This window comes from Sorex fumeus, unplaced genomic scaffold (genome assembly GCF_029834395.1).
Source record: "Sorex fumeus unplaced genomic scaffold, SorFum_2.1 ptg000003l, whole genome shotgun sequence".
NCBI classification, from domain to species: Eukaryota; Metazoa; Chordata; class Mammalia; order Eulipotyphla; family Soricidae; genus Sorex; species Sorex fumeus.
In genome coordinates, this window is record NW_026606060.1 from 60,251 (window position 1) to 85,656 (window position 25,406).

Here is a 25,406-nt window from a genome sequence, read left to right on the forward strand (position 1 = left end):
CAATATGCCAGCATTGGGAAAGACGAGCAAGGAGAAGCTGCTAAAATCTCAGGGCTGGGACAAAAGGAGACATTTCTGGCACCCGCTTGAGTAACCCGATGAACAACAGGATGACAGTAATACAGTGATTATTAAAGTATTGTAGTGAACATTTTTATAGACCACGCGTGTTATTCTTCGGACTGAAGAACTGTTTTCTTCATTTTTCCTGTAATATTAGTTTTTGATGGCTCCTGTCTGAGTCTCTCCTTAGGAATAGCATATATGTGAAAAAATTTACTCACTAAAGAACACACTGCCCTCGAAACTTTTGTACACAAATAGCTCAATATGGGGTCTTGTGAAGCGCCTTAGTCCATGAAGTCTCTTGAGATACTTTCCAACTCTAAAGTTCTCGCTGGGATCAGTTGAATGGATTTTCCCTATCAATCGCAATTCAAATTATACCAAATCACAATCTTATATTTCACAACTAGTATAGATTGCTATTTACTAAGATCGTACCATAATTACCTGCATCAACACCACCGTGAAAACAAGAGTCTCTGAATCTGTTATCCAGGGAAAATATTAACAATATTTGGTGTATATTATCTTAAGAGCAAAATTCTAAATGGGATTTGGAATCTATATCAACAGTCATTGGCTGGCAGGATCGATGTTATCATAGGGATATGAAACATAACTGTTTTTATCATGTCGGTTATGGAAGTTTAGCTAGTTTACTAGTAGTATCGAACTAGAATGAACACCAAAGAATAAAAATGCATTAGGAAATGCAATACTAGAGATGTTCAAGTGTTTTGATTAAGGAAATAGGTATGTATATTTTCATGTCGGTGTTAAAGGGTGAGTCCTTTCTCATGGAGTAGTAGGCAATTTCTACAAACTGGGAAAAATACTAGTTGAAGGGACATGATATCATGTCTTCATAGTCCTAGAAAATTAATGCAACAGAGAATGACTGCACCAATTTGTGGAATATAACATAATATAACATACTATGAGAATAACACGTAATGATAGTAGAGATAAAGGCCAGGAGGGTGTTCCCACGGCTTGGAAGCCGATCTCATGAGCTTGGGAAAAAGGGAAGGTGGGATGGAGAAGAGACCGTTAAGCAAATGATGGTTGAAGAGATCATTCTGGATGGTAGATGCATGCTGAAAGTAGGCTATGTACCAAACATGATGGCTGCTAGTTGCCTCTGTTGCAAACCTTAACACCTCAAAGGAAAGAGATAGAAAGAGGGAATGTGTCTGCCACAGAGGCAGGGGGTAGGAAGAGATGGGGGTGGCAGGAGGAACAGTGGGAACGTCGGTGGTGTAGAGTGGGCACTGCTGGAGGAATGGACACTAGAACATTGTTGGATTGAAATGTAATCACGAAAATTTGTAAGTCTGTAACTGTATCTCACGACGACTCGTTAAAATTAAAAAAAAAAGAAAATTAATGCAGGATACTGATAAAATACAATTAACAGCTGAAAATATTACCAATCATCTGAGTGATAGCTTTCAGGTTGAGCTTAATTAAATAAAAAATATTAAGTATGACAAGACATTCATTTGTAGCTTAGTCGTTTAGAACTTTCACACTTTTCAGCAACAAGGGGTATATATTAGACATGTAGCTATGCGGTGATCATTTACTTGATTATTATCTGTTAAGTGACATATAAGCATAATTTGAGATGGGAACTAAAATGATATTTTTAAACATCTCCATTAAAATTAAACCCTAATATTATGGCCCATTTCAAAGATGTCTATTGAAGTTTTGAAGTGTCAAAATATCTGGATCCAGGATGACATTAGGAGAGTGAACTACTATTACGGAGTAAACAGTTCTTGAGCGTGAAAGCACTTTTAAATGTGTTTTCATTTCCCCCAGGGCAAGACATCTCAGCTCTGAATAATTGTAGACTCCATGCCTTAGAACTGGTTGGGAAATTATAATTTTGAATAAAAGGAAATCTATAAAGGATAACATTCCAAGCACTATAAGAAACTTTTTACTTGTCCCTTTTTCAATGTCTCTCCAGCAAGACGTAAAGAAAATCTAATATACTTATTTAATTTTGAGCTCATTAGGCCAAGTTCAAGTATGGTGGGTTCATTCATATAACTTGGCATTTATTTTTATGGACTGTCTGATTCTTCTTTCTTCGTAGTAAGAATTACAGGAAGGATCAGGGCCCAGGAGGAAACTAGTAAGCTTTTCTATCAAACCTTTCCTTCTTTTACTTTTTTGTGTCTCTTTCACTGTTTTCTCAGTTTTGCATGATTTTTGCTCCTTATATCTAGGTTGGCAGTTATCCTTAGTTTTCTGTGCCTACAAAAATTAGAACAGATACAGGCCGATCATATAATGGTTATCATAAATAGACACCAAGTATGGCTCTAGTCATCATATTTGAGGCAAATAACAGACAATAATGGGAAAAACATGAGTTCTCGAGAGTAATAATGATAAGATTATAAGTAACTTTATTGTGTCGTCGTTCTATTTTTGCAGTTAAATCGTATCTCAATTGATGGGAATAATACACGACTGAGTAAAGTGCTCTTTTCTGTTTTTAAGTTTTATTTATTTATTAAATATTTATTTATTTATTCACATATTTATTTATTTATTTGTTTATTTTATTGAATCACCGTGAGAACAGTTACAAAGCTTTCCAGTTTAAGTCTTGATCATGCAATGACCATACACCCCTCCCCCTGCCTGTGTGGGAGATGATTTCCACTTTTTACTCTCTACACTCTGATCACATTCAATATTTCTACAAAAGACCCACCATTATTCTTTGGATTTTTCCCCAACAATCAGAACTGCTGACCAGACATCTTTAGATAATTTGTTTTCTGTTACTGATTATGAAGAGTATATGATGTCGTGGGGCTGCTTTGTGTGATTTTGGATTTCTGAGGTTCTAGTCATAAGCCTGGAGGGATTTCTGCTATAAGTCGCTGGGTTCCGAGATTGGTTTGTGTGCCTCTGGGTTCATGTCCGTTCTGGAGCCAGAGGAGCCACTTATGGGTGTCAACTTGGGGCCTCGTCAGGACAGGGAGATGGGACGGTTCCACCCCCCCATTCAATGAGGCCCCGCGTGCCGTGTCACTGCAGGCTCAAAACGCTCTGTCCAGTAGACCCTGAAAGGTGGCAGCCACCGTGCCGCCAGGGGGAAAAGGGAGAGGGACAAATGCCTCTCCCCACCCGGAGTGGCACAACGTCGTGGTTTAATGCTCAGTCCAGATGTATTTCTGTCAAAAGCAGCTGCATTCTGAGATTGGTTTGTATGCCTCTGGGATCATGGCCATTCAGAAGCCAGTGGAGCCATTCGTGGGTCGCAAGGGTTCTCTTCTTGAAAAGTTCGTCTGATCCTTTGCACTCTTTAACAAGTAAGTCTTACTGATAAAAATATAATTTTCACACTAAACATTTAGAAAAATATGTGCACAAAAATGTTGATTTTATATTTATAACAACTTACATTGAAACATGATGCAACACATCATAAGAAAATACCCATCTTCCAAGATTACCACACCATATTTGATGGGGTCCAAATATGGTTTGAACCATGGGAACACCTGCAATGGTGATTAAAGGCCACCTTAAAAGACTCTACCACTGTCGGAGAGTCCAGCAAGCTACCGAGAGTATCCCGCCCACACAGGAGAGCCTGGCAAGCTATTTGTGGCATACTCGATATGGGAAAAACAGTAAATGCAACTGTTCTCATTCCCCTGACCCTGAAACGGTCCCCAATATGGCAGCGTTAAGAAAGAAGATGAAAGAGAGGCTGATAAAAATCTCAGGGCCGAACCAGGCTGCCAAAATGAAGAACTAAAACGACTGACTGTCTATACTTTCAACGCATGTACACTGGCATCAGATGAATCTGTTGAGGACCTGATGGTGCAAGCATGAAAGATCAAGTACGAAATCACAGGTCTGACCAAGACGAGAAGGCAAAAAACACATCACGTCATTTTTGACACTGGAGAAGCACTGTTCCTCAGAACACACGACACAAGAGGTGTCGGTGGTGTCGGTGTCCTTGTCAACACGAACTTGACCATGAGCATTGATTCATTCAAATTCCTAACAACCCGAATCGGATGATTACACTTGAATAGATTTGGCTCACTTCTGGCAGATTCTATCTTTGTTGTCTATGCACCAACATCCAACTACGATGAAGAAGAAAATGAGAAGTTCTACATGGAGCTGAAGAAGTTCGATAAAGAAGACCTCACCTTCTACAAGATCATTGTCGGTGATTTTAATGCCAAGATAGAGCTGAGAAGATCAGCTGAAGAACTCCACATCGGAATCCGTGGCCTAGAATGGAATGAACACGGTGAAAGACTGTCTGAGTTCATCATGTCGACCAAGACCATCCACGGTAACTCACAGTTCCAGAAGACCGAATCTAAACATTGGATATGGGGGCATCTCCCAATGGACAGTTCCAGAACAAAATCAACCATGTCATATTCAGCTAACGGTTTTGCCTGACTGTCGCTCTTGTCCCAAAATTCCAGACAGGTTTGGACCACCATCTCCTTTGTGTAAATTCCACTATATGGAGTGGGGAGAAAAGGATGCAAAGTTTAAGGAGAAAACTCCCAGAACGACCACCACTCATGAGCTCTTTGACACTATTGCTGCAACATGAGAAGATGCAGTCCTTGAGAACATTGATAAAGAATACGATCGACTGGATCAGCACCTCCATGATGTGCAAAGAACACCAAGAGAGAGAAAGTCACAAAAAGTGGCCTGTCTTTGAAAACTCTCAAGCTCATTCGCCAAGGAGGCTTGGCGCGAGCCTTAGGAAAGCAAAAGTGAACGTCCGATCTCCAAAAGCACTGCAGAGAAGCGATAAAGGAAGACCTCAAAGAGAGGAGCGCAGCAGTGCTGGCCGATGCGGCAGAATCCGGGAAAAGCACTCGCAATGCCCACCTATCCTTCGCAAACTACAAGACCAAGATGACTGCCCTCTGAAATCTTGATGGACATATCAAATCTTCCAGAACGCCAATGGAGAAGATTACCCATGACTTCTACTTGCATCTCTTCGATAGCCACGCCCACTTGTCAAGACACCAAATTCCACAGAATGGATATGTCATTTCCCTTATTCTTCCTTCGGAAATCCGACAGGCCATTTCCCCAGAAACAAACAAACAAACAAACAAACAAAAAACAGCCCCCAGCCCAAACATGGTCAGACCCGAACACTTGAAGAATCTGCTGTCAGTACTCATCAATATACTGGCTCAGCTCTTCGCGTGCTACCTGTATGAATCCAAGTTTCCTTCCCAATGGAAAACCAGGACTAGAAGGGAGACATCCACAATATTGGCAATAATCACCTGATCTGCCTGTTGTCTGTCGTCTACAAGCTGTTCACTTGAGTCATCCTGAATAGGATTGGCAGAACACTAGATGAAGGACAACCATGAGAGCAAGCCAGGTTCTGAAAAGGATTCAGCACGATCGACCATATCCACAGGGTAACCAAGCTCATTGAGGTTTCTCGGGAGTTTAAGATGCCGCTCTGTCTAACGGTCATTGATCTAAAGAAGGCCTTTGATTCTGTTGAGACGGAAGCGGTCATTGAAGCCCTAGCCAATCAGGGCATTCAAGCCCAATACATCAAGATACTCTGTGAGCTGTATTACGGATTCACTACCAGGATCTCAGCGTTCTACAATGAAGTGATCATCGACATCAAGAGAGGGGTTCGACAGGGTGATACCATTTCACCAAAACTCCTTCGACATCCAAGATCAGGGACACCGTCTCGTCTGCCAAGGCAGCAAAAATTAGATGGGCTGGACACGTAATGCGATTTGGAGACAACTGCTGGACTAGAGCTGTTACCATCTGGATTCCACAAGATGTCAAAAGATGTATGGCTGCCCCCATACGAGATGGTCATACTTCTTTGTCAAGACCCTGAACAATCGGTTTGAGGCTCTTTGTGTTCTTGGGGCGAGCAGACGCCTTTGGGCTACACTAGCACACAACGGGAACGAATATAGACGTTACTGGCTCCGCCCAAGCAAATCGATGAGTAACAGGATGTCAAGTGATCAAGTGATATCGGAACAATCTCTATTAACCAACAAAATCTTTAAAGGCTATCAATGTACAGGATATGAAAAGGTAATTTAAGAGAGAATTATGAATGTGAGTAAAATGTGCATAATTCAGCAAAGATCTGAGAATGAGTAAAATAATCTTTCCAATACATTGTCATGGATGCATTTACTTAACAAATCTGTAGGATAAAAATAATAATAATAATAATAATAATAATAATAATAATAATGAATACTGGCTAGTAATCTTATTGAAAATCTATTCATTCAGTCAGGTGCTGTGTGAAGTACGTTCCATACACTGTAGCAATCAATTCCCATTGTAAATGATATAGCTGTTTTCTTATCTTTATTTATAAAGATATAAAGTTAAATTCAAGGAGTGAATAATTTTTCCGCTTATTTATTAACTGATAAGCTCAGGTTCAAGACTACGTGGCTATAAAAGCAGATTATTTTTTTTTAAATTATTTATCGAATCACGGTGAGAACAGTCACAAAGCCTTTCAGTTTAAGTGTCGGTCGGTCATACAATGACCAAACACCCATCCCTTCACCAGTGCACATCTTCCACCACCAAGAACCCCAGTGCGGCCCCCTCCCTCCCCTCCCCCTGCCTATGTGGCAGATTTACACTTTAATCTCTCTCTATGTTGATCACATTCAATATTATGACAAAAGACCCACCATTATTATTTGGAATTTTCCCCAACATTCAGACCTGCCAAAAAGACATCATTAGATAATTTGTTTTCTGTTGCTGATTATGAAGAGCATATGATGTCGCACGGCCGCTATTGTGGCCACGTGGTTTGGGATTTCTGATATTTTGGTAATAAGTCTATGGGGATTACTGCCAAAAGACGCTGCTTTCTGAGATTGGGCTGTGTGCCTCTGGGATCTTGGTCGTTAGGATCCGAAGAGGCATTAGTGGGTGGCAATTCGGGACCTTGTCAGGGCGAGGAGCGAGCTGGTTCACCCCCCATCCCATGAGGCCCCGTGTGCCTCATCACCGCATTTTCATAATGGGCTGTCCATTAGGCTCTAAAAGATGGAACTGCCAGGCCCAGTGGCCCCATCCGGTTCCGGAGAATTGCACTGGTGCCCACACACCGGAGCCATGCTTGTGGAAGCACACGGTCACCGGGATTCCATCTGGCGAAGGGGGGAAGACTGCATCTACTCCATCTGACATAAGAAATGAATTTCAAAATGTGATAGCAGCAAAATGTGTATACCAAAATATCAATGCCATTGAATATATTGACTGTTTTCACATTAGTAATATTGAAAAATAAAGCACTTATACAGTTTCTCCTTTACTTAGACCTTGACTTCTCAGCTCCATCCTGGTTTATGCCAAAGTGGTCATAGACCACAGGGCCAGGAACACTGGGAAAATTTCAGTCTATGTATAAGAAAGTCATTCCATACTATGCAGCTGTAACGAGAGATGAAGTCATGAAATTTGCTTCTATGTGTATAGACATGGAGAGTATCATGCTAGGTGAAATGAGTCAGAAAGAGAGGGAGAGACATAGAATGACTGCACCATTTGTGGAGTATAGAATAACATAACACGAGACTAACACCCAAGGACAGTTGATACAAGGGACAGGAAGATTGCTCCATAGCTGGAAGCCTGCCTCATGAGCGGGGGAGGAGTGGGCAGCAGGGGGCAGCTGGAATAGAGAAAGGATCACTAAGAAAATGAAGGTTGGAGGAATCAGTTGAGATGGGAGATGTGTGCTGAAAGTAGATAAAGGAGCAAGCAAAGTAACCTCTCAGTGTCTGCATAATGCCCCAAAGGGGAGAAAGTATGAGGAATGTTGTCTGCCATGGAGGTAGAGGGAAGGTGGGAAAGGTGGGGGTATACTGGGGAGATTGGTGGTGGGGAATGTGCACTGGTGAAAGGATTGGGTGTTTAATCATTGTGTGATCTTAACCCAAACTGGAAAGCTTGTAACTCTATCTCAAGGTCGTTCAATTAAAAAAAAAGAGAAAGTCATTCCATTAACCACCTGTGTAGACAAGGGGTGATCCTGTGACCCTTCAAAGGATGACAGTTTTTAAACTGTTCATTGAATGCTTGTAAGGAGGAAACTACTCTATTTAGGAGTAATTTTAACAGAATTTTATAGGAAATTGAAAATTTACTTTCCCAACTTTAAAATTAATTTTTAAACACTTTACCTTAAATTTACATTTTCAAAATATTGTAATTTTAACAGAGTGAACTGAAACATATCTTGTCCCAAAATTTTCTATTTTTATATGTTTTAGCATAGAACTTGCTACAACAAATTAATTTTATGGATGCATCCATACTAATTAAAACTCAAAACTGCTTCAGGTTTTTTTTTACTTTTCATATAATGTCCTTTAAACTTATATTTTTGTGTGTCTGTTGAGACTACCAAGCAGTGCTCATCGGAGACAGCTGGCTCTGTGCTCATGTACTCAGGCATCATTCCTGAAGATACCCAGGGGAACAGATGCACCACAAAGGAATAAGCTAAGGTCAGCGCAGCAAGACCCTGAACCATTATATATTCTCTCTGGCCACCAGGTTTGTCTTGTATTTAGGTTGCCCTTGGGAATTTGAAGTGTTAGCCAGAGATTGGTCACATACAATTATTGAAATTTGTCTTATTTTTACTTGTGGGGGTTAGTCTGATGTCATGTATTTGGGTTTAAAGTTTCATACAGACAAAGAGAATAAAAGGTAAAGGCCCTTCCGTTGATCGTCGATTTGCTCGAGCGGGCCCAGTAACGTCTCCATTGGAGACTTTGTTGTTACTGTGTTTGGCATATCGAATACTCTCGGTAGCTTGCCGGGGGGGCTGGAGCGACAGCACAGCGGGTAGGGTGTTTGCCTTGCACGCAGCCGACCTGAGTTCGATTCCCAGCATCCCATATGGTCCCCCCAGCACCGCCAGGAGTAATTCCTGAGTGCATGAGCCAGGAATAACCCCTGTGCATCGCTGGGTGTGACCCAAAAAGCAAAAGCAAAAAAAAAGTCACAGACAAAGAGAATATTATCTTCATATTTTTATCAATGACCTAGAACATCAACAAGACAGAATTTTGATTGATCTGCTGATGAAGTCTATGAAACTTTTTCAGAATTAAATTACATATCCCTTTCTCCTCCCCCTCAAAATTCTCTTTCCCATTTTGCAAGCATTAATTTTGTCACAAAAAAATTTCAAAAACAACATAAAAAAGTGCTGGAAATTATACTCGTCCTGTTTGATGAGGGAAGTGACACATGTATTGCTTACCTTTTTTTTTTTAGGAAGATAGTCTTTCTCTTAGTTTTTATATGTTACTTTATTATTTATATTTTATTTGTTTTTATATCAATATTTATCTGACAATACCTAGGTGGGTAACGCATTGCTTTGTTTTGTTCCCAAATTCTTCCAGAATTGCAAATAAGAGCGCCTTTCTTTTTTTTTTTTCTGTTTTCCTTTTTGGGTCACACCCAGCGATGCTCCGAGGTTACTCTTGGCTCTGCACTCAGGAATTCCTCCTGGCAGTGCTTGGGGGACCATATGGGATGCCGTGGATCGAACCCGGGTCAGCCGTGTGCAAGGCAAATGCCCTACCCGCTGTACTATTGCTCTGGCCCCTGCACAGAAGCGCTTCTTAATTTGTTTTCTTGCTTAAAAAAACAATATTGAAAATGTTTTTTAATATCTTTCAAAAGTTTTGTAATAAGGGATAATAAAAATGAGCATATAGATGTTTCAGAATTATCTTATGTATATGCTACCCAGAGATATATTAAATAATTTCTTGAGAAAGTACTGTTTCTTTTGTTAAAGTAATATATGTAATTTAAGATATGAACATCATTTTTGATAAAGTTCTTGAGTTCTTGCTTATTTTCTCCAGCAACAATGAAACAATTTAATATAAAACAGTTTATGGCTAATGCATAAAATTCAGTAAACTACAGAAATTGAATACAAGTCTTCTTCTAAAAAATATATATATACATATATATTCAAAAATCCAATTTCTGTTGTTTTTCCAATTTGAGTTTTATTTTGGGTTCTAAAACATCTAACAAAAGTTTTAATACTTATCAATTTCTACGTTTTTATACCTTGTCATTGTAATAGTCCCTTAGTGGTAATAGATGCCTCAAGATTTATCTCACAGTATTAGCTTGGTATTGGAAATTTGGTGGTTCAACCTGTTTTATTAAGGTGGTGCAACATAAATATATAGTTGAGAACTACATCATAAGATAGAGTGGCACCAGTAAATAAAATGTAGTTTTCCAAGGTTTGTGATAATTTTAGCAAGTTGTGGGCTGGGAAGATAGCACAGCAGGTAGGGCGTTGGCTTTGCAGGTGGCCGACCGGGATTCGGTTTCCTCAGTCTCGGAGAGCCCGGCATGCTACCGAGAGTGTTCTGCCCACACGGCAGACCCTGGCAAGCTCCCCACGGCATATTCAATATGCCAAAAACAGTAACAATAAGTCTCACAATGGAGACGTTACTGGTCTTCAGTGCTGTGAATTTAGATGAGTGAAAAGATTTAAGAAAATGATCATTATAAATTTAATATAATAATAGTCTTTCAAAACTCGCTATCTTCTTGGACTTGTTTTGTGGGGATCACTGTATCACTTTATCATTGTCGTCCTGTTGTTCATAGATTTGCTCGAAAGAGTACCAGTAATGTCTCAATTCGTCCCTGTAGCCCCAAGGCGTATTGGGAGCTCTTTCAGGGTCAGGTAAATGAAGATCATTGTGACTGTCTTGGGCATATCTAATACACCATGGGCAGCTTGCCAGGCTCTGCCAACCTTATGACGGGTAATAATCAGCCCGTCATAAGATTGCTAATTAGCTCTAGAAATTTTAGCTACCAAAAGCCTCATATCAAATAAAACACTGGTAGGCTAAGTTGTGCAACCAATTTTATAAATCTAGAAACTCATGTTTTGAACGAAAGCAGTACCGTTTGAACCTGTTTTTTAGACACCACAATTATTTCAACCCTCATTTTAACAATCCAGTGCAATACCGCTGCAAACAAACAAAACAACAACAAGAACATTATGTAGCACTGTCCTGTAGCACTGTCCTCCCGTTGTTCATTGATTTGCTCAAGTGGGCACCACTAAGGTCTCACAACAAATTGTGAGACTTGTTGTTACTGTTTTATGGCATATTGAATATGTCACGAGGAGCTTGCCAGGCTTTGCCGTGTGGGCGAGTACTCTCGGTAGCTTGCTGGGCTCTCCGAGAGGGGCAGAGGAATCGAACCTGGGTCGGCTATGTCGGCCAAGTGCAAGGCAAACAAGTTACCCGCTATGCTATCACTCCAGCCAAACAACATTATATAGATAGATAGAGATATTGATACACATATAGATATAGATAGGTAGAGATAGATGTAGATATAGAAACAGATAAAGATATAGCAGCATTAAATCTTGGAACAAATTTTTACGAAGCATAAGGAAAACCCCTTTTGGCTCAATTTCAATAATTCTTATACCGTACTTATTTCAAATCATGAGATTTCTACACCAAATAAGTAAGTTTTACTTATTCAGGTTCAGGCTCTAATTCTACAGTTCTTCCAACATAGCAACATATTCTTAAGTTGAAAAGAATTCCAACTGTTAATAACCATTAATGCTTTTCCAATAAGAGATTATATGTTGGGATTTTGTTGAGACTTGTTAGCATTTGAGATTTTGTTTGATGGTTTTCAAAATGATGATTTACTTTGTCATCAATTGAATTGGACAGAGTACAAAATAGAAACACATTAAAGGTGCTGAACATTACTGAGATAGCTACCAAAGTTATTTCCTTCGTGAGTATATCCAAAGAAACTAACGAAAACACTATTCACTATTTCCAACAGTTTGAGACTCAAGTAGCTTTCTCTCTCTCTCTCTCTCTCTCTCTCTCTCTCTCTCTCTCTCTAAGTACTCATAGATGGAAGGACCCTCCATATTCTGGTGGCTGCAGCTATGAGGGTGACTTGTTCATAAAACAAGTCCACTTGTTCATAAAAATTTGTTCATTTACATGTATCTCCATTACAAAAAAGTACAAGAATTTGTACTATTCTGCCTGGGAAGCAAAATTCCAAGATACAACTTTTACTGGATTGGGTAAAATTATAATGCAAGGCACACAGAGGATTGAGGATAAATGCCATCATTTTGAACTATCAGATACTACAAATAGGAGACAAATGTGTATCATGTCCTGAGTATCACTTGATGCTGCTGGTCCCCATAGCACACCTTGGTTCGCAGTGTTGTCCGCAGAACCTATAAGCACAGCAGCACTGTGGCACTGTGCTCACATCACACAGAAACTAGTGCCAATGGTTGATCAAACTACATATGATTGATCTCAGGTACACTGAGCAACACTCATTTTGTCATAGATTATTTTTTTAAAAAATGGATTATTACTGAAAGCATGAGTTCAGAGGTATTGTCCTCTAAATATCAGGCTCCAGAGAGAGCAGAACATGCATGAGTGCTAACATCAGCACAGGGTATGTCAGGGCAGTATCAACTCAGCACTTTACGCTTACATAAACAGGACTGAAAGATTTTACAAACTCATAGGTTGGAGAAGGGACTGCAACAAGAGTTGGACCCAAAGTCCACCCAGGTCGGCACCATGGGTGGTGAAAGAAATTACCAGGGAACCAAACAATGTAGGCAAGTCAGTGAACTGAATGCAGGTCCAGTCCTCAGATGGACACAACTGAAGTTTCCAGTGAGAGTCGCGCAGAGCGCAGACTTGGAATCCCAATCAAGTCTCAATCATGTGTGCCTCTGGGCTGCTTAGGCAGAAGTTTCTGCTTCCTATTGATAGGTTCATTCTGGGAAGTGGGAAGCAAAGAGACTTGAGAAAATCAAGATGAGCAACAGAATGGAGCTACGAGTCGAAGGGGGGTGGGGAGTGGTCTGGAGTGGCCAGGTATAGCTGACAGTGTGAGCAGAGACAGCAGACCTGAGTGGGTTTCCAGGGTGAGAATCAGCCTGTCAGACTTTTGAATCTAGGACTTAAGCCAAGAATCTTTGCAGGGGTATGTTGCTGGATCACCTCAGTGGGGCTTTACAATTGGATGAAGGTTCCTAAGGATCTGGATGAAGGTGGATAAAGGAAGAACTAGATTTCTCTCAGGCACAGTCTTTCCTCAGTGAAGGTCTGAGAACAGAACTCAAAAGACATCATATGGATATCAGTATTTATTATCATTATTTAACAAATCAGGCTTTAAGCATAAAAAGAAAGGATATCAGTGAGACTAGGGAAGAGGTACAGGGTATGGGGTGTCCAGGGTTGAAAATGGGTGGAGATTTCCTTCTAGAATGTATTTAAGACCAGAAGAATATCCTCGAGGAGCTTCCTGCGGATTCAGTCTGTAGATATCTGACGGGATTTAGCTCTCGAACTTGCAGATGTAAGGCAGTACATTCCTACAGTCAAAATTTTGCCATTTTTCATAGCCTAAAGAGACAAGGAGAGGAGAAATGAGTGGAGTTTTGAAAGCTGCAAGTGTGAGAGAGAGGCATCACAGACAGGTCCAAAGTCCCTCCCACCTTCTGTAAACCATGCTCCTGCACCAAGAAAAAGGGCCTCCGTGAAAAGAGAGACAGAGGCTAGGAGAGGGAAAATGAGACATGAATTTTGAAATTCATCCCTGTCTAAAAGGTCAGGCTTAGAAACTTGTTTTTGGGGATATGGCAGGAGTGGAACAGATCTGCACATAGAATCTTGTCTCGTTCTTACCTGTGTGGCTAAGAACGGCCCCGCAGTACCCGGAATTGGTAGGGACTCCTTTCTCCCAGGCCTGATAGTTCAGCAGATCACCATTACTCCACTCCCATCCACCTGCATTGGGTTGAGTCTGTGAAGACAGGACAGACGGACAGCTAAGTGTCAGTTGCCCCAGGGATGCTCTGGCATCATCTTCACTGGAATCTCTGAGTTACACCCAGCCTAAGAGAAATGTTTGGCGCTTTGTGGGCTCCTCTCTAAAAATTCTCTCTAAAGACTTGGTCTAGTGTATAAGTGTCAAAGCCATCAATACCAGTGAGAGTAGCAAGGATTGTTTAGCACAACCTGTGGTGCAGTCCAGGCCATGCACCTCTGGGGCTCAAAGGCATGTAGATTATGTAGTGCACAGTATACCCACCCATCAAGAAACAACCACTTGACAACCTATTCGGCACCATCACTGGCCACAGCACATAACTGAACTAGGAAGACTTCAGTACTTATTGTTTGAAAATAGGGATTGATATCAGCTAGAGACAAGTACACACCACACAGCACAAACATCAAATGGACCCAGGGCTTCATTCTCCAGAAGAGCACCAGACTACTCTGGATTTCAGGGTGGATGGTCTAATTATTGGGCAGAGTAAGGAGATCGGCTGACTCGAGATGGCAAATGGAGCTGTAAAGTTACCCGAGAACAGGAGCTGTAATCTCAACTCTGTGTTGTCATGGAGTCCAATCCAGACAAGAGAGGGTGCTGCCCCACTGTTCTTGATGAGGGAGCTCACGAAGTAGCCCTCAGACTGAGTGGACATAGACACGAGGTGTCCATTGCGACGTTTCTGGCATTCCGTCTATGAGAGGAAGAAAACATTGGGAGAAGCTTGCATTACACTAGGACTGAGGAAGTGGAGGAAGATAAGCAACAGCAGGTGTAATGTAAATTGTGATTATCATTCTACCTAGTATGTCGCAATAAAATGGAAGCTCCCCTGAACTCCATTGTCTAATCCCCCTCCCTGCACACACACACGAATACACATTCCAGTTGCAAGTCCAACTACTCACATGCGCATCCATCCAGGATTTTGCTGTCTTAAACAATGCGTAACAGTGGTAGCCATAGGCCGTGGAGCCTTTGGGGCACCTGGCTCTTGGAGAAAGCACTTCATTCTGCAGGGCTTTTCCTGAGATAGGAAAAGTAAAGATATGACAAAGTAAAAAGAAGAATGTGCAATTTTGTTTAAAAAGGCATCAAGTACTTCATGAGGGCGGTACTTGGAACAGTGAACCATGACCATCCCTCAGCTTTCCAACACATTCAGAATGCTTCAAGTGTCACCAGAGACATTCGATGAGAAATCATCTATTCCACTATTTCACTTGGATTTTATGAAATGCCCAAACTGTGCTCTCGGATCTGCGTGTCCCAAGACACAGGGGCTGGATGTGGGAAGGCTTACCTTTTACCTGGGCTTGGAGCACCAGGCAGGAGAGCACCAGCCAAGCAACAGTGGTCATGGGAGGCAGCATCTTGTCTCACGGGAGAAGGCTGTCAGAGGCAGGGATGAAAACTGGTTCAGGGAGAAGGCAAGCAGAGGGGCCACTGCTCCATCTCCCTGTTTTGTCTCATTTCCAGGTGAATGGTATCTCCTAATAAGGTGACAGAACAGGCTTGATATTCTGAATACTCTACCCAGGAGGCCTCTGCGATTTATCACTGCTGAGCCTGACAGCGTTTTTGTCCTCTCAGGAGCAGGAATGTGTCTCACCCTTCCTCTGGAATCCAAGACTAAGCCCTGTCTTGTAGAGCATCCCGTATCAAATCCCACTTACCTTACTTGCCGGGGAGGTTTGGTGGTGTGTCAGATCAAGAACGACCAGACTTTTAAAAGATGTTCTGAGGGAGGGGCACTGCAATGAATGACACCAAGTTCTGACCTTGCAAAGGCAGGGCAGAAGGGAAAGGCAGGGCAGGGTTTCTAGTAAATTTCTGAAATGGGGAGGAGTCTTCCTCTAAGTGGCTGGGAATTGCCACAGGTGTAGCCTCTTTCAGGTACCAGATTAACACCTCCTCTGGACTACTGCCATCTGTAACTTTCCCCACATATCAATTTTTGCTCATAGCCTACAAGATATGAAATCAGATTTCATCACTTTTTTCCTTTGGTACCTTAAGAAGAGGAGAAATTTCTAGATATCAGGACAGGGAGAGTGAATTTGACAGAAGAACAGTGTTAGAGTGTCATTGGCAAATTGTTCGTGTTGTAGGTGCTCTAATTTTGTCATGTTTTTAATAAATAGTCCTTTAATTATATCACACAATGATATGAATTCTAAAATAAAATGATATTTGATCAGACAATACCTGCACAAAACAATACTATAAAAGACACGTACCACTGGTGTAGCCCTCAAAACAGCACACATACACACACACACATGCACACATAGGCATACACACACACACACACACACACACACGCACATGTGCGCACATGCAATCTGAAAGGGAATGATAGTATGTTGACCAAAGAGAGGACTTTTCATGCATTCACCCCTGTTAACACACCGTCCCCTGAAAGACCACTGTGTGTTACTTTTAACGTCTGTGTCTCTGCAGAATAATTCTAGTCACACCTAGCACTTATGGGCCAGGGTGTCCCCTCATCCTTGGACCCGCTATTAGAAGTGCTATCCTGTTGTCGAGTTTCGCCATATTGTCCCTGGAACTCCGTTGGATCAGTTGGAATCTCTGCACTTTAGCACTGTCCTCCCGTTATTCATCCATTTGCTCAAGCGGGCCCAGTAACGTCTCCAATTTGAGACTTGTTGTTACTGTGTTTGGCATATTGAATACATCATGGGGAGCTTGCCAGGCTTTTGCCGTGTGGGTGAGATACTCTCGCTAGCTTGCTGGGCTCTCCGAGAGGGGCAGAGGATTCGAACCTGGCCCGGCCGGGCGGACTGCGTGCAAGGCAAACGCCCTACTGCAGTGCTATCGCTCCAGTCCTCCGGAATATCACAATTCCCAAAACCAATGATCTGGAGCAGACACATTTGGGAGACTCACAGTCACTGTCCTCCCGTTGTTCATCGATTTGCTCGAGCGGGCCCAGGAATGTCGCCACTGTGAGACTTGTTACTGTGTTTGGCATATCAAATACATCGTGGGTAGCTTGCCAGGCTTTGCCGTGTGGGCGAGATACTCTTGGTAGCTTGCCGGGCTCTCCGAGAGGGGCAGAGGAATCGACCCGGGTCGACCTGGTCGGCTGCGTACAAGGCAAATGCCCTACCCACTGTGCTATCACTCTAGCCCATTTTGAAAATGTTAGGTCCCTAGGGACCCTGAGGGAGATTCCAGAGTTAAAACTCTATAAATTAGTAACTCTCCCTTTCCTGCCCTCCTTATCTGTTACCTCCCTTAAGAACTATTCCCTTATCCACCTCCGGAATGCAGGGCTGAGAATCTGAGGAAGCAAGGTGATAACCAAATGTCCAAGTTACCTGATGCCCACTAGTCACAATGCCTATGTACGTAAATGCTGATCTTTGAATCTATAGGCTAAGGAGTGATGTACTTCTACATGGATTGGTTAAGAAAGCATATGTTGTTACAAATCTATTGGCTATGAAATGCGCGGGCTTTGCTGTAACGGCCAATGAAGGCCTATATAAGATCCCCTTTGAAGAGGTTCGGGGTCTTGCCTCACCTAACTGACCTGCGTGTCTGTGTAGGCGGCTTGACCCTGGCTAGCCAGTCTTACAATAAACCTTGCTTGCTGTTTGCAGTCTCTGGAGTCTCTTTGTCGTTAAAGGGAGATCACGATCCGTGCCCTAACAGAAAACAAAATTGTTAAATGAAATAATCATCCAGAGAAATTTCCCCAGAGAAAACTAAATTACAAACAAATGGTAAAAGTAGCGACACGAAGGTAGTTAGGAGGAAAGTGAACTGTAGTTCCCTAAGATCTGGCTTTGCTGGTGTTGATATATACTTCCATATATCAATCTCCTTAAGGTTACACGTAATATTAGAGCAACATATCTACACATTATCACTTGCTTTCTTTTTCAAATTTTCTTTTTACTTCACTATATTTGAACTTAAAAACACCTATAGAATCACAGACTCATGTGTCTTTGAAATCATTTCATTGAAAAATTTTCTATAAGGTTATATGGACTGATTAAAATCTATTACTAATTAAACCTGTGTTTGAGTTGAGAAATGTATCATCCTTTTTCTTCACTTTTCCACTTATATAATATATGAAATTATAAATATACTTATAATAAAATCATATCTGTATATATTTGTCTTAGTGATAAAATTCCTGGTAGATTGCTTATAAATGAACGGAGTTTTTCTCTGACTGACACAAAATTTTCTGAACAAAATTTTTAGAAAGAAAAATTTTCTAAACATACATAATATGACACTGTGAAACTGTTATACAAAAGGAGAGAAGAACAAAAGACTCACAAGGAAAATAGTGCTAAAACTCTCTTCCATTTAGTCATAGTGAAAAGATTAAATATAGGTGCTTGGAGTCCTGAGAAGACATTTCTCTGCTATCTGAAAGAGGCACACCTGTGGCAATTCCCACCATATCTCAAGAACCTCCAGGAATCCCTGCCTAGTCTTTCCCTGCACGGCCTCAAGGTTGTAACTTTGCATTCTTCACTGCTGTGTCCCGCCCCCGAACATCTTTTAAAAGGCTGGTCCCTCCTGACCTATGGGCTATCAAAAATCCCTGCAAGAAAGGTAAGTGGGAACTGATGGAAGACGCTAGAGGGAGGAGGGGAAAACTTCCCACTCCTTAGAGGACACAAGCACTGTCAGACTCAGCCTTGATAACCCTGATTGGCGTCTTGGTTAGAATATTCAGAATATCAAATCTGTTCTGTCACCATAATGGGAGATAACGATCATCTGGGAATTAGACAAATACAACAGGGAGATAGAGCAGTGGCTTCACTGCTTGCCTTCTGCCTGACCCATCCAACTTTCATCCCTGCCTCTGACAGCCTCCTCCAGTGAGACAAGATGCTGCCTCCCATGGCCACTGTTCCTTGGCTGGTGCTCTCCTGCCTGGTGCTCCAAGCCCATGTGAAAGGTAAGCGCTCCCACATCCAGCCCCTGTGTCGTGCGATACACAGATCCGAGAGCACAGTTTGTGCATTTCATAAAGTCCAAGTGAAATAGTGAAATAGATGATTCCTCATTGTATGTTTCTGTTGACACTTGAAAGCGTTCTGAATGTGTTGGAAAGGCTGAGGGATGGTCATGGTTCTCTATTCCAAGTACTGTCCTCATGCATATCTCCGTGTTGCCCTTTCCAAAAAAATACCCCTTCTTCTTTTCCACTCCATCACTCCTTTACATTTTCCTATGTCAGGGGAAGACCTGAAGAATGAAGAGCTGTCTCCAAGAGTCAGGTGCCCCAAAGGCTCCAAGGCCTATGGCAACCAGTGTTATGCTTTTTTTAAGACAGCAAAATCCTGGATGGAGGCTCAAGTGAGTAGCTGTACTTGAAACTGCAATGTTTATTCCTGTGTGCAGGGGCGAGGGGGCCTTAGACAGTGGAGTTCACGGGAGCTTCCATTTTAGTGGGACATTCTAGGTAGAATGACACGCATAATTTACAGTACACCCGCTGTTGCTTATCTTCCTCCACTTCTTAAATCCTAGTGTAATGCATGCTTCTCCCAATCTCGTTCTTCCTCTCATAGTCAGAAACCCAGAAACATCGCAATGGACACCTCGTGTCTGTGTCCACTAAGTCTGAGGGCTACTTCGTGAGCTCCCTCATCAAGAACAGTGGGACAGCACCCTCTCTTGTCTGGATTGGACTCCAGGACAACACAGAGGTGAGATTACGGCTCCTGTTCTCGGGTAACTTTACAGCTCCATTTGCCATCCTGAGTCATCCGATTCTCTTAGTCTGCCCAATAATTAGATCAGGCCATCCTGAAATCCAGAGTATTCAGTTGCTCTTCTGGAGAACGACGCCCTGAGACCATCTGAAGTTGTGTGTTGTGTGGCATGGCCTCATCTCTAGCTGATATCAATCCCCCTTTTCAAACAGTGTGTACTGAAGGCTTCCTAGGTCAGTTATGTGCTGTGGCCAGTGATGGTTCCTAATATGTGCTGAGTTGTTGATGAATGAAGCGTGGCTACACTGTTCACTAGAGAATCTACAGGACCTTTGAGGCCCAGAGGTGCGTGGCTTGTATTGCAGCACGTTGTGCTGAGCAATCCTTGCTACTCTCAATGGTATTGGTGACTTTGATCTTACCCACTAGATCAAGGCTTTAGGGAGAATTTTTAAAGTTCCTCTCTAGGTCATCTCCACCAAGAGCCAAACAGATTCTCTGATGCTGGCTGTCACTCAGGGATTCCAGTGCACATGCTGCCAGAGCATCCCAGGTGCGTCTGAGAATCATCTGTCCGTCTGTCCTGTCTTCACAGACTCAACCCAATGCAGGTGGATGGGAGTGGAGTAATGGTGATCTGCTGAACTATCAGGCCTGGGAGAACGGAGTCCCTTCCAATTCCGGGTACTGTGGAGCCGTTCTTCACTACACAGGTAAGAACAAACAAGTTTATATGTTTATATCTGTTCCATTTCTGACATATCCCCAAAACTAGTTTCTAAGCCTGACCTTTTGGAGAAGGGTAAATTCCAACTCCTGACTCATTTGCCCTTTCCGGGCCTCTCTCAGATCTCTTTCTACTGAGCCTCTTTTCCTTGGAGCAGGATCATGATACACAGAACAAGGGAGGCACTATGCCCCTGTCTGTGATGACTCTCTCTCAGGTTCACAGCTTTAAGCATTCCACTCATTTCTCTTCTTCTTGTTTCTTTAGGGTACGAAATATGGCAAAATTTTGACTGTAGAAATGTACTGCCCTACGTCTGCAAGTTTGAGGGCTAAATCTGGTCGGAAATCTACAGGGTCAATCCACATGCAGCTCCTCGAGGATGTTCTTCCAGTCTTAATATGGAGCCTGGAAGGAAATCTCCACCTGCTCTCATCCCTGGACACCACATTCCCTCCGCCTCCTCCCCTGTCTCACTGCGAGCATTTTTCATTTTCAACGCCCAAATGAATAGCAATAAATATTTTCATTTAAAATGGTATGCTTTTTTGTGTTGTGCCCTTTGAGCCATCAGTGGGGAAGAATTATTTGTGAGAAATATCTAGGGTTTTCTCTCTTTCTGACTTCATAGATATCCCTCCCTGAAAAAAAAATAGGGATTGATTTTCAATCCCCCAGCAAATTGTTTTATACATTGTGGGACCTCTTCGTTGCTCTTTGCTGCTGTACTGTTTGGGACCTAGATATTTGTTCTGGAATCCCCCAAGTAAGATCCAACCTGAGACAAAGAGAAACTTCATGAAGGCAGACTCCTATAGCAGATGGGGCCTATTGCTCAGAGAGAGGAACAGCAAGTTTGAGGCTCATATTTTCCTTTTCTTTTTGGAAACCTCCAAATCATTCACCTTTGAGAATATACTAGAGAATGTTTTCACTAGCAGTGCAAGAGAGGTCATTTTCCACAACATCTCTGCCAACATTATCGTCCACCTTTTTAATATATACCAATCTCACTGGCATCAGATTATCTCTCATTGTAATTTTTTTCGTGAAGTAACAGAAAGCTAACATTTTTCACATTACCTACCGTTCACATACTCTCTTTTGGACACATTATTTTATTTTCTCTCGCCAAAGTTTTGTAATTTTGAAAACTTTTTATTTGCTGTTGAGTTTTATGAGATCTTCATAAAGCTTTGATTATAGCATTTGATCTAATATATGGTATGCATATATTTCTTCAACTCTGTAGACTGCCTGGACTATCTTTTAATTCAGTTAAAGTTTCTTCTTCTACATTTTCATTTATAGCTGACTCTAGTCCTACTTTTTAAATTTTTTGGGTTTATTTTCTCTTCTAGTTTATTTATATCATTGTGCTTTATTTGGAGAATATCCCATGGTCGCTGAGAAGAATGCATACTTGGCTTTAAGAGATGGAGAGTTCTATGTATGTCCATTAGTCTCAAGTCTTTTAGTGCCTCTGGTAGAGCTTCTATTTACTTACACATAATCTTTCTGGTTTATTTGTCTAAAGGAGAATGAGGTGTTAAGGTCTTTGATTACAGCGGTATCATGCTGTCATTCATCTATAACATGATTCTACTAGTATAACTTCATTCTAGTATAGTTTTATAAATTCTCTGTTCCTTTGTTTTGTGCCAATAGATTGATAATTTTAAAAATTTTTATTGAATCACTGTGAAATATACCATTACAAAGCTGTTTGTTCATGATCAGAGTTCAGTCATACAGTATTACATCACCCTTCCCTCCACCAGTGTACATTTCCAGCACCAGTGACTCCAGGTTCCCTCCTACCACACCCTAACCTGACCCCCCAGCCTGCCTCTATAGCATATGCTTTTACTCTCTCTCTCTGTCTCTCTCTTTCTCTCTCTTTCCTTTTAACACTCAGATCTTGTCCTGATTGATCATTCCAAGTTTTTACTGTCAGACTGGTCTCTTCTCTAACTTACCTAACCTCAGCCCCCCACACGCCTGTGGTTAGTTCCAACCATTGATCAGTCCCCTTACCCCTGTTTTTCCTGGCCATGGATATCAACACATTGATAATTTTTAAGTCCTATTGTCTTATTCATCCATTAACTTGTGTATTATGTTTATTTCTGGCATTACTTTCTTTACTTGAACACTTTCTGGTCTGCCTCAAGTATAAACTTCACTGCTTTATTAAGCCTACCATTTTCTTTTACAAATTTACTGACCTTTCATTTTAATTCTCCTTTTATTATCAGATTTCCAGTGTGTGTCTTGTAAGAAGCAGACTACTGTATTATGTTTCCTGATCCATCCATTCCCTCTGCCTTATGATAGGAGTTTAGTCTACTCCCATTAAGAGAAATTACTGATATGAAGGAATGAACTAGTCGCCTATGAAGAATTTTATTTTCGTGCATTTTGGCTATTGATTTTTATAGATGGACATTCAGCATTTCTTGCAGAAAATTTTTATATCTAAAAAACATTCTCAACTGTAGTTTGATAATTTTTATAATCATCCCTTCAAATATAAATCAGATACTTTCAAAGAAGAGGATTCTTGGTTTTAGGTTTTTTGCTTGGGCATTTGACGTTCATTCTATTTTCTTCTTGTGTATAATGTTTCATTTTATAAATCTCTTATAATTCGTATGATGCTATGCTTGCATGTAAGTTCTTGTTTTATCTTTTCCCCCCTACACTTTATTTAAACACTGTGGTTTACAAAGTAGTTTGGGATCATTTATTTAAGCATTCAATATCCCAAAACCAATCCTACCACCACTGTCACCTTCACTCCACCATTCTCTCCAATTTTACCAAATACCCCTCAAGCCTGCTCCCATAGTAGCCCACAATAACCTATTTTGTACTGTTTGTTACCATTAAATTTCTAGTGGAATGGTTAAAAATATATATCTTTAGAAGAAAACTTGTGTAAAATTGATCTCACCCTGGAGACAGCAAGTTCATGCGCAAGGGATTACTAAAATACTGTTACAAGTTACGTCTTCTGGGTTCATGTTTTTGTCAGTCAGTATTGGTTGTCTTCTACGTTGCATCCCATTTAATTTGGTATGCTACTGCTGGATTATCAGTGTTGTAGAGTTTTGAGGTGTTGCACAGCTGCTTATGAATCTGTGAGCTCAAGGAAATCTGATTTTTTAATTGGGCAGCAAAGCTAGAGTAAAATTTTAACTGGGTGGCAGCGTTCATGGCTTCTAGAGGTAGAGGAGGTGGTGGTGTAGGAGACAGCAATATTATCTGCACCTAGAGGTAATGATACTGGTTAGTTAAAGATCAAACAAATTAAACCCATTAAAATAACAACTGTCCTCACGTTGTTCATCGATTTCCTTGAGCAGGCCCAGTAATGTCTCCATTGTGAGACTTGTTACTGTGTTTGGCATATCAAATACATCACGGGTAGCTTGCCAGGCTTTGCCGTGTGGGCGAGATACTCTCGGTAGCTTGTCAGACTGTCTGAGAGGGGCGGAGGAATTGAACCCGGGTCGGCCACATCGGCTGCATGCAAGGCAAATGCCCTACTCGCTGTGCTATCGCTCCAGCTGACTAACAATACTTTACTAAATTCTTTACTAAATTAAAGAAAAAGGAAATATTTTCTTATTTCTTCTTCCTTCTACTAATATTTCATGAGTTCAACATTGTGCTTTAATTTTGATTGTATGAGTCTCAGCTAGTTCTCTCTAAAATTATATGATAAGGTGATATACATACACATCAGCATCTTTCACACAATGTTTTCACACAAAGTTTTCACACAAAGTCTTTCACACAAAGTTTTGCACATTTGTGGCTCATATATGCATTGAAGCACCCTGACCATCGTCAACGTGAATTTAAGAGGAATAGCTTTTTAGGAGAGAAAGATAAGATTGTAAATATCAGGGAAGAGAACATTGATATCAAGTGTATCCACAGACAAACTTCGAATGTCTGGACAACGTAAAGTTACCAAGGATTAAATTGGATAGAATCTGACTACTAGTGAAAGAATTAGTTGTTCTACATTAGGTCACGGTCCTCCCGTTGTTCATCGATTTGCTCAAGTGGGCCCAGTAACGTCTCCATCATGAGACTTGTTGCTGCTGTGTTTGGCATACTGAATATGTCGCGGGTAGCTTGCCAGGCTTTGCTGTGCGGGCGAGATACTCTTGGTAGTTTGCCGGGCTCTCTGAGAGGGGTAGAGGAATCGAACTCGGGTTGGCCAGTTGTCCGCTTATAACGCAAATGCCCTACCCGCTGTGCTATCGCTCCAGCCCCTACATTGAAATATTCAAAAGTGTTTACCAGGGTAAGAAATTTATAAAACTTTCTGGAAGAGTTTTCCTCAATTTCTGACCATGGCTCCCTTCTAATCTTGCTTATTGTAGTCTCCAATGTCCTCTCAATGGCCACCCCTAGTCTCATTCTATGGCTCCCCATTTACATATTTCAGTGGTGGTGTGGCCTCCTTGGAACTCTCAGGCGACTCTACGGCTCTTGGCTGGGATATGTTGGTGTAGAACAAAACTTGATAATGAGTACACTCTTAGGGAAAAAAGCTTAAGGGAGGTAATCACAGTCTCTAATGATCGATATATAAGCACCGGAGCAAAAAATTCAAGTGATTAATTTTTTCGGGGGGGGGGGAGGGCAGAGCTCCCAAGTGGTACTCAGGAAGGCAAAGAGTCACCTCTGAAAATTCTCAGTCAACTGAACTATTGGGTAATGCAAGGGCCATGGATGTAGTGTTGTTATGGCCCTGAGGTACCAGGAATTACCTGGTTTGTGCCAGTAGTATCCTCTAGGATTATGTCCAGAGATGCTCAGCGGAACGTGTTGTATTGGAGATTGAATTTGGATCAGAAGCATGCAAGGCATCTTGATTT

At 41.5% G+C, this 25,406-nt stretch overlaps 2 protein-coding genes across 2 annotated transcripts in view; one reads left to right on the forward strand and one right to left on the reverse strand.

Annotated features, from left to right (window-relative positions):
- Positions 1-15,455, reverse strand: part of LOC130028096 (regenerating islet-derived protein 3-gamma-like) — a 36,771-nt gene extending 21,316 nt beyond the window's left edge. The window contains exon 1 of the mRNA XM_056118828.1: positions 15,365-15,455. Coding sequence (XP_055974803.1) covers positions 15,365-15,434 — 70 coding nt within the window. The 5' untranslated portion in view covers positions 15,435-15,455. The remainder of the gene's footprint in view (positions 1-15,364) is intronic.
- A 3,496-nt stretch (positions 15,456-18,951) lies between these two features.
- On the forward strand, positions 18,952-20,843 carry LOC130028107 (regenerating islet-derived protein 3-gamma-like). The gene is made up of 4 exons (XM_056118836.1): positions 18,952-19,021; positions 19,304-19,422; positions 20,377-20,494; positions 20,776-20,843. The coding sequence occupies exons 1-4, from the start codon at positions 18,952-18,954 to the stop codon at positions 20,841-20,843; spliced, it is 375 nt and encodes a 124-aa protein (XP_055974811.1).
- The last annotated feature ends 4,563 nt before the right edge of the window (positions 20,844-25,406 follow it).